Source organism: Arachis hypogaea, chromosome 1, assembly GCF_003086295.3.
Source record: "Arachis hypogaea cultivar Tifrunner chromosome 1, arahy.Tifrunner.gnm2.J5K5, whole genome shotgun sequence".
Lineage (NCBI taxonomy): Eukaryota > Viridiplantae > Streptophyta > Magnoliopsida > Fabales > Fabaceae > Arachis > Arachis hypogaea.
Window position 1 is genome coordinate 95083734 of NC_092036.1, and position 13684 is coordinate 95097417.

General features: G+C 31.0%; 2 protein-coding genes across 2 annotated transcripts; one reads left to right on the plus strand and one right to left on the minus strand.

The window, feature by feature from the left end:
• Positions 1 to 2199: 2199 nt before the first annotated feature.
• On the plus strand, positions 2200 to 3519 carry LOC112749403 (uncharacterized). Its single transcript, XM_025797683.1, has one exon. It carries the CDS (start codon positions 2200 to 2202, stop codon positions 3517 to 3519), a length of 1320 nt encoding a protein of 439 aa, XP_025653468.1.
• A 7562-nt stretch (positions 3520 to 11081) lies between these two features.
• LOC112749483 (protein FAR1-RELATED SEQUENCE 6-like) lies at positions 11082 to 13451 on the minus strand. Its single transcript, XM_025797777.1, has 6 exons — positions 13338 to 13451; positions 12943 to 13002; positions 12376 to 12753; positions 12171 to 12250; positions 11855 to 12076; positions 11082 to 11460 (listed from the first exon to the last, which is right to left on the minus strand). Exons 1-6 carry the CDS (start codon positions 13449 to 13451, stop codon positions 11082 to 11084), a joined length of 1233 nt encoding a protein of 410 aa, XP_025653562.1.
• Between the last annotated feature and the right edge of the window lie 233 nt (positions 13452 to 13684).

Genomic DNA, 13684 nt, shown 5'->3' on the forward strand with positions numbered 1-13684 from the left:
TATAATTATAATTGATTAATTGGTATAAAATGAAATTATACTCGTGCCATGAGTAATAATCTAAATGATTATATCTTAACAAAATATAATTTAAAATAATTTATAAACAATTATCTTAACAAAAATAATTATTTAATAATTGATTTAAAAATTAATGCAAAAAATAATTATTAATAATAGTATTATTAACTGAGTAAATAATATAATTTTAAATTATTACTTAAAATATAAATAATATATGAAAATCTATGGAGTAAATCAATCTTAATAATTTGACAATTATTATTCAATTAACCAGTTAATTGAATTAGTAATAACAATTTTCAATTTCAAATTTTGTATATTAAGTAGTTATTAAAAATTGAGTAATAATAATTTATACGGGAAAATCATTGATAAATTCAATTAACCATATAGAAGATAATATACTAACAATTTTAGTATATTATTTATGGCAAGCGAAATTATTTCCTCAGATTTTCTATTAAAATTAAAATTAGTAATAGTTTAAAAAAAGGTTTATTAATAAAATTACTAATAGTCACATTTTTATACACAAGATATATATTTTCTATATATTATTTAAAAAATATAATAAAACATGAATAATGAATGAGTATGTTATTTCTTCGACTAGCTAATTAATTTAAAATTGAGTACTCTTTTTTATTCGATTGAGGTCATATTCTGTTTGGTGAAAGTTTTAATCACCTTAATTAAATCCTGTCTTTGTACCTTAACTTATACAAGTAGTAATATGTTATATATTATTTGGTATATCTAAGTAGTTATTTCTCATAGTAGAGATGTAAAAAATCATATTAAGGTTTATTACCAAATAATTAGTGGATGAATAATAGTAGATTATATTATTTTGGAAAAGTATTTTTATTATAATTATATCAAATTAATATTTAATTATGATAAAATATGTTAATTATAATTATATCATAGATTTATAATAATTACGATATTTATGTTATATATTTTAATCATTTATGTACGTAAATAATTAGAAATCAATCAAATCAAATTATCACGGTAAATAATATGTTGTATATTATTACGAAAAATAATCCGTAGATAAAATTGAAATTACACGCGTGTCATATAATTATAATTGATTAATTGGTATAAAATAACATTATACCGGTGTCATAAGTAATAATCTAAATAATTATATCTTAACAAAATATAATTTGAAATAATTTATAAACAATTATCTTAACAAAAACAATTATTTAATAATTGATTTAAAAATCAATGCAAAAAATAATTTTTAATAATAGTATTATTAACTGGGTAAATAATATAATTTTAAATTATTACTTGAAATATAAATAATATATGAAAATCAATTGAGTAAATCAATAATTTTGCACCTTAATAATTTGACAATTATTACTCAATTAACCAGTTAATTGAATTAGTAATAACAATTTCCAATTTCAAATTTTGTATATTAAGTAATTATTAAAAACTGGGTAATAACGATTTACACGGAAAAATCATTGATAAATTCAATTAACCATAAAGAAGATAATATACTATCAGTTTTAATATATTATTTATGGTAAGGAAAATTATTTCCTCAAATTAAATTTTATATAATTATAGTAAGTCTCTATAATTAAAGTAATATAAAACTGCTTCATATGTAGCAATAATATTATACATATTTATATATCTCTTTTTTTTATTTTTTTTTAAACTATTGACATATACTTAATGTAAAAATATATAATATTAAACTATTTTGTTATGTATATATATGGATTTATATAATAAACCGTATAATTTATACGTATGGCATAATACATATGTCAAAAAAAATTTCATAATTTTTGAAAACCATTATTTTGTTATATGAAATTGAAATTGAAATTAAATAATTTCTATTTATATAATTTTTTCTATTAGTATCAAGTATTTCCATTAAAGATTCATATCGTTTGTAATTAGTGTGTGTGTATATATATATATATATATATATATATATATATATATATATATATATATATATATATATATATATATATATATATATATATATATATATATATATATATCGTAATAGTCAATTGTTTCAATTATTTTGACGTTAATGCTCTTGCGAATGAACTAAGTAGGTATTTAAAAAGGCTAACTAATGAGCAGAAATTTACATACGATCAAATAATTGGTGCTGTTAGCGGTAATATGGGTGGACTTTTCTTCTTATACGGTCAAGGTGGTTGTGGAAAAATATTCTTATGGTCAACTATATCATACTCAATTAGGTTTAAAGGAGGTATAGTTTTAAATATTGCCTCGAGTGGGATTGCTGCACTTTTGTTGCCTAATGGAAGAACTGCACATTTAAGGTTTAAAATTCCTTTGGCCATAAATGAGGATTCTTTGTGTAACATTAAACAGAGAAGTCCTCTTGCAAGGTTAATATCCAAAGCCAAATTAATCATATGGGATGAAGCTCCAATGATAAGTAAGTATTGTTTCGAAACTTTAGACAAATGCCTCAGAGACATCTTAAGGTGCTCAGATTCGTATAATGCTCATTTGCCATTTGGAGGTAAAGTTGCTGTTCTTGGAGAAGATTTTAGACAAATTTTACTTGTGATTCCCAGAGGTTCAAAGCAAGATATAATTCAGTCTTTTATTAATTCTTCATATTTGTGGCATAACTGTAAGGTTTTGAAGCTTACAAAAAACATGAGATTGTTACTAGGTGAAAACAACAACATACAAGAACTCAAAAATTTTGGAGAATGGCTACTTAAAATTGGTGATGGTTTGGCTGGTGATACAACAGATGGTAAATCGATCGTTCATATACCATCTGACATTTTGATTAAGAACTCTGAGACAGCTTTGGATGACCTCATTAATTTTGTATATCCAGATATGTTATCCAATTTATCCGTTGAAAATTATTTCAAGGATAGAGCAATCCTTGTACCAACTTTAGATTGTGTCACTGATGTCAACAACAAGATGACTGCAGGGTTACCTGGACAAGAAAGAGTATACTTAAGTTCAGACTTTGTGTGTGCTGAAGAGGGAAATATGGAATTTGAGTTAGATGCTTTCTCACCGGAGATTCTAAATGGAATAAATTGTTCAGGTCTACCACCACACAAGTTGGTTCTGAAGATTGGCGCTCCTTTTATGTTGCTGCGGAATATAAACCAAACTAATAGTTTGTGCAATGGAACGAGGATGCAAGTTAGAAGAATGGGAAATCATGTGATAGAATGCAAGACTTTAACTGGTAACAAAGCTGGAAGTATTGTTCTTATCCCAAGACTGAATCTAATTCCAAATAATGAAACATTGCCGGTCAGGTTTCAAAGAAGACAATTTCCAATTATCATGTCATTTGCAATGACAATAAATAAGTCTCAAGGACAAACTCTATCGAAAGTTGGAATTTACCTTCCAAGGCCAGTTTTCACCTATGGTCAATTGTATGTTGCGTTATCAAGGGTAACGAGTAAAGATAGTCTGCGAGTGCTGTTGTAAGATCATGTACACTTGGAAGATAACTACACGATGAATGTGGTATATAGAGAAGTTTTTGAGAGCCTATAATAAAAAGGTAATAACAAAATATCTTACTAAATCTATTTATTTATTAAAATTTATTACTATCACTTAAAAAAATTTAGAAATTCTAGGAACTAATAGATGAATTCTTATTGTACATTAATAGTTTGAGAATATTAAAATTATCATTAAAATTCGTATAATTTTATTCTCTTGACAAACAATTTTATAATTACGTTAATCATATAATTTTATATACAAACATTGATACAGTGTTGTTTTATGTATATATTTTGCAGGTATCAAAGGATAGCATTGAATTGTTATTCAATAAGTTTAAATTATTTATTGTTTATTACAAAACTTTCTGCATTAGGATTCTCTATTAATTTGTTCTTCATTTTGAGCTGATTTTGATATTTTCTTACTTCACAGTAAACCAACATATAAAACTTTGTTGGTAGATTTAAGTATTACTAAATTATTTATGGTCATATTGAGTATATATGCCTGATTTATTGAAAAAAGTAGATTAAATAACTATTTTATAGTTAATACAATTAATACTATATTAAGAAAAGAAAAACAACGCATACAAGTTATTTTTTTATTAATTAAATTATTATAATTAAAATAAAATTTAACACAACAACTTAAAATTATAATTTCAATCTTATCACGTGCATGGCACGGGTGATTAAACTTGTATAAATATATTAGTGACTAATTTTAATAGTTGATTTTAATATACAAATAATATTTTTATTTAAATATACATACTTATTTTGATTTCTTTTGTTGACAAGTGACAACATTGTAGAAAAAGGCTTTTAATTGGTAGAGAAAAAGAAGGGATGAACTGGACAAATGATAATCAAAATTCATAATCTAAACGCAAAATACACATTGAATCCGAAATTAAAGTTACTTTTATATTCTTTAGGGAAAAGGTAAATATCAATTATTAGTTGGAAAAAATTAATCATATTAGCTTTCAAGTACTCTTCATATTTAGTAAGATTAGATATTAGAACATAAATATGCAGAGCTAATAATATAGGTGTTACAGGACAAGTTCATTTGAAGAAGATACTTTAATTTTATTACTGATCATACAATACAATCTCCTATATAGCAGCACCTATAATTAATCATCAGTGTGTTTTTCGTTTTGGGGTTTTCTCAAAATCACCCTGAAAATTGGCTTCCGACTTAATTTAGCTATCGAATTATCAATTGACTCAAATTCACCCGTGGACTCCGTTGTTGTCGCCGGCCTCTGCCTCACCTCCTTGTCTTCACCTGTCGACTCCCTCGTCTTCACCGGCCTCTTCCTCTCCACCGACTCCTCATCTTCCACCCGCGGATGTATATCAACGATTACTTGATGCTCATCTTGGCTGGAGGATTGAAATTGATTAGAAGGCTGAGACTGAGCTTGGGTTTCAACAAGATATGTTTCTAAAAAGGGAGCTGGAACAATGAAGATGAAGCATAAAACCACTCCCACAGCACCTAAGAACAACTTGATTCCCATGAGCTCTACAATTAGAGCTCCCGTGAAGACGGTGAGGAGTTCACTGAATAAGAGGTAAAGAAAGATCTTCCACCAGTTCCACTCTCCGAAAAGGTGGATGAAATAGGTGCTGTAAGCGTAACACAGCAATCCAACCACGGTTGAACCAACACTCACTAGTCTCCGCACCTTTTCTTCTTCGTTAGGTCTCATAAGCAAGACCCACAATTTCATATATACTTTTTTGTTTTCGGGAATTCTGTTTACTGCATTTCAAAGACAGCGTTGTTGTTCCTCCGAACAACTTTTCTCTTTCTGGGCTCTAAAATTATTTATTTTTTGGATCCCGCTAAGAAGACAATGGATTATCTATATAATGTGTATAAATGAACATCCCATTATATTTATAAAATGAGTTCACCAAGATTCGAACTCTTGACCTTTCGAATCTAGCATTCTAATACTATGTTATGATATCACTCATCCCAAAAACTTGAATTGATGAGAAAAGGTAACACTAACAGTTATATCTCTAATACTTCATAAACCTCCATTGTACATATTATATAAATATTCCATTGGTTCCTCATACTTTCTCTTATTTTTTTAAGAAGAGTGGTAGGGAGTCAGTAATTATTGTGTTTTGTAATTATTAATTAGCCATTAATAGTGTTAGATTAAATTCAATGGTATAAGATCATTCAATTTTTTATAGTTAAATACTAGCCAACTTTTTCAAAATTTGCTGACCTCTGAGACGTTTCCTTTCTTTTCTTCTATTTATTTAGCAAACGAGATAAACACTAAATTATCGCCAACATGATAGGTTGATAACAGCACAAATAATTTTATTATATATTACTAATTTTACGAATAAAATATATTATATATTACTTTTCATAATTAAAATTTGATTTTTTTAAATTAAAGAATTTTTTAATCTCTCTAATTATTTTACACACTTTATTTTTTATATATTACTAGTATTTTTACTCCATTACGAGAATATAAATTTTTTAAAATTATCGGTCACTTTGTTCTGACAGCATAGATTATGCATGACACAAAAAATTTATAAAATCAAACTATTTTTATAAAAAAAGTCATAAGTTGACAAAAGTCTCTAATTAAGAAGACCAAGGCATTTGTAGATAAAAAATCAAATAATAAAATTTTTAGTTATTATTTTTATATGAAAAAATCTAATTTTTTATTAATAATTAATTTTAACATTTGTTATCTAAAATTTAAAACAATTTAACTTGTATATTTTTATATTGAATTAGATTTTAAGTCTATTGCACAAATAGAAATAATTAATTTTTATACTTGTTATCTAAAAATAATATTTTTTTCTCTATGTATATAAAAATATAATTAGATATTAGCATAAAAAATTATACTAATAGTTATAAAATTAATTCAAAATTAATTTTTTTAAATAATTGAATTTTGATTCTAATTTTTAATTATAACATTAGTATTCTCTCCAAATTATATGTAATAAATATTTGAAAGAAGAAAAATAAAAATATAAATTAAAAAGACAAGCGGTAAAAGTTTAAAACTAAATATATATATATATATAATATTTTTTATTTTAATTATATTATTTTGTTAATTTTATTTTTTGTAGAACAGAAAGATAGAAAAAATAGAGATAAGAGAAAAGAGAGATAAAGATGAAGAATGAGAGTAAGAGTGTGCGTTTGTTAATTTTGGAAAAAAAATTATTTTAATTGTAAAAAAATACCAGATGATATATTTTGATTTGTCAAATTATTAATATAAAATATAAATTATGTATAGAGTAAAAATGGTAGAAAGAAATAGAAAAATAGAGAGAGGTAGATGAGAAAATTTAGAAAAGGAATTTATTAATTTAGAAAAAAATATTTTCTCTTAATTTTAATAAGAGAGTGTCATGTGACACATTTGACTATTAAATTAGATAGTAATTTATGATACATAATATAGGTATATTTCAATTTCAATTTTCATATTTTAATTTTAATTTTAATATAATTAAAAAATGTCATGTTGCACATTTTGATTATCAAATTAGTAATTAGTCATTGATATTGATAATGATATATCAAATAGATAAAGTAGTTGAAGAAATGAGAGAAATTGAGAAAGGAAGAGGGAGGATGGAAGAACTCTTTAATTTTGGAGAAAAAAATTTGATTTCAATTGCAATGAGGGAGTTACATGTGGCACATTTTGGTTGTGAAATTAGTAAGGAGGAGGGAAGAATTCTTTAATTTTTGAGGGAAAGATTTAATTTCAATTATAATGAGAGAGTGACATGTGACATATTTTGGTTGTAAAATTAGTAACGAGGAGAGGATAATTCCTTAATTTTTGAATAAAAGATTTGATTTTAATTGCAATGAGAAAGTGACATGTTTGGTTGTAAAATTAGAGATATATAATAGATAATAAGTACAATAATATTAGGGAACCAAGAGGGTTTCCAGCCAAAAACCTGCCAACTCCTGTTGGGCTGGGACTCAAAAGCCCAATCCGCCTTAGCAACATCCAAAATTAACCTAGGTAAACATAATTAACCTAACTAAACCCTCTCTTCTAATTTTATTGTTTCACCGTTTCACAACTCAGAAACCATCGACGGTAGTGCCATACTACAAAGTTCAGCTCGTGGCGTTATCCTCTGCCCCCGATGGACGCTGCTCTTCGGTCCACCACGTGCGAGCAATATCCAACCTCCGTAGCTCGCTTCAGAACGCCGCAAAGCTTCCTTCTCATCAACGTGGTCACTGCCGCGTTACTTGGAGTCAACACCATCTATGCCTCAGCGTTGCCGTGCCACCCAATTGCGAGGAACAAGGAGGTTCTTTTTCACATCAAGAGTGTGCTGCTGCTGCATGTCAGTGATGGTGGCGCCCTTGAAGCCTCTCTACCCTACATTGTCACGATAGGACGTCCCCTGCCCTCAACCTCGAATCATTGCTTGACGGAACTAATTGGTAAGTTTTTAATAATTGGAGTTGATTGATATAGGGTTTGAGTACCATGGTTTACAAGTTGTTGGATGTTACCGTTGATTTGGTAATAAATATAGATTTGTTAGATGTTGTTGTTGATTGCATCTGACGGTTTTGTTAAAGGATTTGCTTATGGTGTTTTATTTAGCTAGATGATTCTTTTCTACTATAGTTGGAAAATAATTGAATACTAATTGTATACGTTATTCGATTTATCTAACAATTGATTTTTAAAACAGGGTGCCCCTGATCTGTTGATGAAGCTTAGCATCATACATAAATATAGATTTCTTTTTATATTTCATATGCACTTCCAACTTATTGTTGAAGCTTAGCATCATCCCACCTGCATATGTGTTTTCTATGTTGCATATATTTTTTTTCCAAATTATTATTGCTAAATTATTATTTTTTCATGTGAACAGCAGTTCAAAACAAATAAAAGAAAAAGGAAGAATTTTCCAGCACGAATTTTAAAAAATTATAACCAGCAAAATCAATTTGAATTTATAAGATTTTAATTAGTTTGCACATGCTACATTGGTTCTCTTTTTTTTGTGGTTTGGGAGTTAGATTAAAAAAAGATGAAAATTGTGTTCATTGTGTTTGTTAATCTATGCTATAGTTCAGAAACTGTGGATGTAGTCGATGTGACTGACTTTTGCTAAATTGTTGGAAGTTTTTGAATTGATGTAATTAGAGATTGGATGTTGATGAAATTAGTGAACGAATGATGCTGTTATTAGGAGTTGGATTTTGCTGAATTGTATGTGATTAAAGATTGAATGTTGCTATTTTCTTAATAATTACATGGGATTTTGACGAGGAAATTATATTAAATTTAGTCTAAATTTGGTCAAATTTTGTTTTGGTCCTAATCATGGTCCAAGAGTCATTTCATTTGGAGCACTGAAATCGATTCTCCTTCTCTGCTTGTATCTTACTACTTGTTAAACAATTTTTTCTATATGTCAAATTTAACTTGGATGTTATTCAAAATGAATATCTTGCAATTTGATAGATGATACTTCTACTTTGGGTTTAATATGGTAATAAGTAATTGTGGTTTCGTATAGCAGCAACAACTATTTGCAATCGTAGACTCTTTTGGTTTTGCTTCTGATTTCGTATGCAGTTTCTATTAAAGGATTTGCGCTTGTTTCTTGTGAACGCGCACCAGGATTATGTTACAGAAAAGCCAATCAAAATGGGAAAAAAAGTAGAATGATATTTACCGTTATCAATATGTCGTTCCACATAATCCTATCTTTGACTTACATCTACTATTGCCGTTGACAGAAATGGTTAGAGTCGTGGTGCTCGCCCAGCTACATCCATGACGTGATGAGCACGCTAACTAAAAACAACTCCATTGAGAAGCTTGCGAAGATTGATCAAATCGGATTCGGATTCCTGAGGCTTGTTCCTAATTGGTCGGTGAAGTAGATCATTATGGTTCACCTGGCCGAGTCATATCAGGTTAAGACAAGAACTTTTGTACTCAACGTTGGCAACATCCGCCTTAATGTCGAGTTAATCGGGAAGGTGTTCGACATTCCGTCTGGAGGTGAGTTCCGCTCTCCGAATAACTAAATGTGCCACGGGTATATTAGTGCAAATATCATTGGGTATATACTTATCACCATGCACTGACGTATCGACATGTTGTAGGAGATCTATTCCCAAAACTGGATGACAATAATCCATCCCACGTGGCCCTGAAAAAGAGGTTCCCCAGACGGACAACAACTGAACTCTGGGATCTAGTGTATAGCTGTCTTATGATAACAGAATCAGATAGAATGGAGTTCAGGAGATATTTTCTACTGGTGGTAATGAAAATGTTCTTGTGCCCCACCACTCAACAGGTAATTTCGCCATGGCACATTTACCCAGTCTTAGATGTTTCTGATCCACGAAGATTCAACTGGCCATTGCAAACTCTAAAGTGGTTCGACATGGCTGTCGAGAAGTATAAGCTGAAAGGAAACAAAACTTGTGAAGGCTGCATGTTCGTTATGCTGGTAGGACGCAATGACTATTAGTAAATTCAGTATGCCGTTTTTTTTATGTAGAAAATTAATTTCCTCTGCATTAGTTTCGAGAGTTCAGGCACTAGTACTGTTATTCGTATGAGATATACTGATATTTTGCTGAATAACTTGAATTTTTGTTGACTAATTTTAGATGTTTCAGCGTATGATTTTAGCTGAATGTTTTATGTCACTAGTTCTGTGTGCCTTGCATTATGTCTCTTGTATATGCTAGCTGATGTTATTCCTTGTGTAATGGGTGTTTTGTAAGAAAAAAGTTAGTTATAAGTAAGTTTATTTTTTGTTTTAAATCAAACTTTTGTCTGAATGTCGTTATTTAAAATTGCAGCATCAAAAAGTGATTTTTTGAACAGGTTTGTTGGAGTTTTAACTCAATCTATTGGTAGCGTTGTGGATGATTATCTAAGTGGACATCTATATGTTTTTTTTATACTGATTAGATGGTTTTTGTCTTTTATGCAATATGTCTTTCCCACTCAAAAAGTTTATATTATTAGTCCTGCAATGAATGGCCGAAACTGATTCTCCTTTTCTTTTTTTACCTTACTATTTGTTAAGTAATTTTTCTGAATGCCAAAAATTTTCTCCCCTTGCTTTCCAACCTTTTACCATCCTGAACTATATCTGGTTCTAACGGTTCAACTTAAAAATATATTCAAGCTATTTTTCCTTTACGTAGAACACAACTTATACCCATCCTCTGTGCAGGTCCTCTATTTTCAGCGGTAGCAATACGGTCAGCTCAACAACTGTCATGAGCATGGGCCATGGCTCACTACATGGACCTCGGAGAGGCTAGAAAAGAAGGTGCAATATATTATATCTGAGGTACTCATTTCTCTCTAGTAATCGATTACTTTATGCCAGTATGTAGGTGGATGCTGCTTCTAAAAGGACTCAAGATGTTTCTTATCTTTGCTATTTGGTTATTTCTAAATATGTTTTCCAGTTTCAGATGTGCTAGGTAGTTATGGTTGACCCCGTGTGGTTGAACATATTACTGGTGTATTCCTGGTAAAACTGTCTCTCAATGGCTGTGCTCCCTATACATGGGATGACTCCTTTCGAGTCCGCAGCATCATCTTCCAACTCCTTCTGCTCTTTGTTTCCAAGCACATTGTCGTATTCATGGACGAACTGAACCAACCTACTCTTGCAATGCAGAAAGCCCCCGTAAAATGCATGCATACTTTCACTCCACTGTGTACTCCTCATGCTGGCCCAAAATTCACTCTTGAAGAATATTGGAACCCACTTCCATCGATTCGCATAAGGTCTGCCAAAAAAAAAAAACATAAGAGTGTCGCTTAGACAAAACATGATGACAGCTTCCAAAGCACTGAGAAAACAAATAAAAAAACATCCAGACACACTATGAGAAAAAAACATCTGTTTGTGTATTAAAAAGAACATCCACTGACTAGTAAGGTAGAAAACTCAGCTACATTTCTTAGAAAAAATACAAGAACGGAATCAAGCTGGCAGAAATAACATAAAGTGAATAAATAGGCAACATGAAACCAACAGATGGGATTTAATTTAACGATCACGGACCTGCTAACCGTCTGTTCTGGCCTAGGTCAAATTCTTTGATGAAACTAGCCCAATCAGCTTCAAACGAGTCAGACGAAGGAGAATTTCACACAATGTGATTCATCACAGTATTCAATTCTCCGTACCTAGTGTAGCCCCCGAGCATGAATTGTGATTTCTTCATTATGTGTCAGATGCACCATCGGTGGACAATATCGGATAGGACCTTCCTAATAGCACCAGTCATTGCCTTGCACTGGTCAGTGATGAGCCCCCTTAGCGTAGTCCTGATGCATCTCACCCACTGCGTGAACACCCACTCAAAATTAGGGATCTCCTCGCTCCCAAGTAAAGCACAGCCAAAAAGAGTAGACTTCTCATGGTGGTTTACACTGACAAATGATGCAAACGGTAGACCATGCCTGAGAAAACACCAACAACAATACAGACTTGTTTCTTCTGTAAATGGTGTCGAACGACACCACATATCCGTAATATTCATACGAAGTCCTGCACCTTGTATCTACCCAGAGTGCACTCTTAAATTTATTAGCATCGTCAACATCTATGGTATAAAAGAAGCTGGGATTGATCTCCTTCATTTGAACGAAATAATTCATCATCCCCTTGAAGTCCGCATTGTCATCGGAGCATCGGAGTTTGCTTGTGATGTAATTTCTGACATTCTTTCTGAAAAACTCAGGTTTGAAGACCCACCAACCTCGTTTGACAGTACTAGATACGTCTTGTTGGGTCTTATGTCAGCCTCATTGTTATCCGTAATGACGCACTTAGCATGCATGGTCAACTCCCTATACTCATGATAGCGGACAGCTTTCTTAGCCAAACAGGGGTGAGAATGCCTCAATTCTAACCTATACACAACCCAACATTCCTTCTCCCTGTCCAGCATAACATACATCCTTACTCTGCATCTCGTGGCTGTTATTCTGTTTGTCCGAGTTGCTGCCTTAACCCGAGATTCCCGATAACCCTCTCGTGTGCAGTGAAGAAATTGATTAACAGGTATCTTTGATTCCTTCTGCATCTTGTCGAAATTCGTGTTCCTGACTTTGGTTACGAACCCCACTTTCTTTGCCTAATTTGCATAAAATTTCTGTGCCAAATGTAACGAATCAAAACTCATTCCTATGACTGGAATTTTCTTTTCGCTGATGCCACTATGATCCGGCAATTGTAAAGACAATTTATAGAACCAAATACGAATGAAGCTAGCATTAATGTAGTAACTATAACGCGATAACAAATAATAAGGAATAATTCACACCTCGTGTCTCAATTCCAACTCATCCTTACTCATCACAATGACGTCGATAACTTTGTCGCCCTTCAATTAAATATACGGGGAAAAAACTTTTACAACCTAAAAAACCTTAATATATAATGAATCACTCAAATAAAAAATATCAACAAAATAGTGCAAGGGCATATGGGAGTCAGGCTAATTTAATAATAGCAATTCTTTGGATTTGAACATGCTGGGTAAATATTTGATAACAATTCCTATCTTACTTTAATAATTTCTCAACTAAATACAACACCGTTCCAGAATTTTTCAAATAAATAAAGTTAAAAAACATCTAATTAACATGAAGAAAAAATATTCACATAACACGTTGTGATAAAATTGCCTACAATGCAAGAACAGGCCATGCAACATACCTTAGACCCCTCTTGCTCTTGAATAACAACTTCTCCCGTACTCAATTCTTCATCGCCTTGGGTTGAATTGGTCAATGTGTTGTTCGATGCGCCCACCGGAGTTGAAAACTTCATGGACGATGTTATGTGGTTCCAGAATTCTTGTACCGCAACAACCGCTTCTTTGTGAAGGAAACACTTGGCGTGATGATCCGTGCGGGAGTTTCTGTTACCGAGTCGGGAACACAACTTGATCCACGATCAAGAATGTCACCGTCAATGGCGACACGCACCCGCAGAGAGAAGCGATTTCTGGACTTTCAAAGTGAATGATTTGAAGGAGAGAGTGGTGGCACGGACTAATGGCA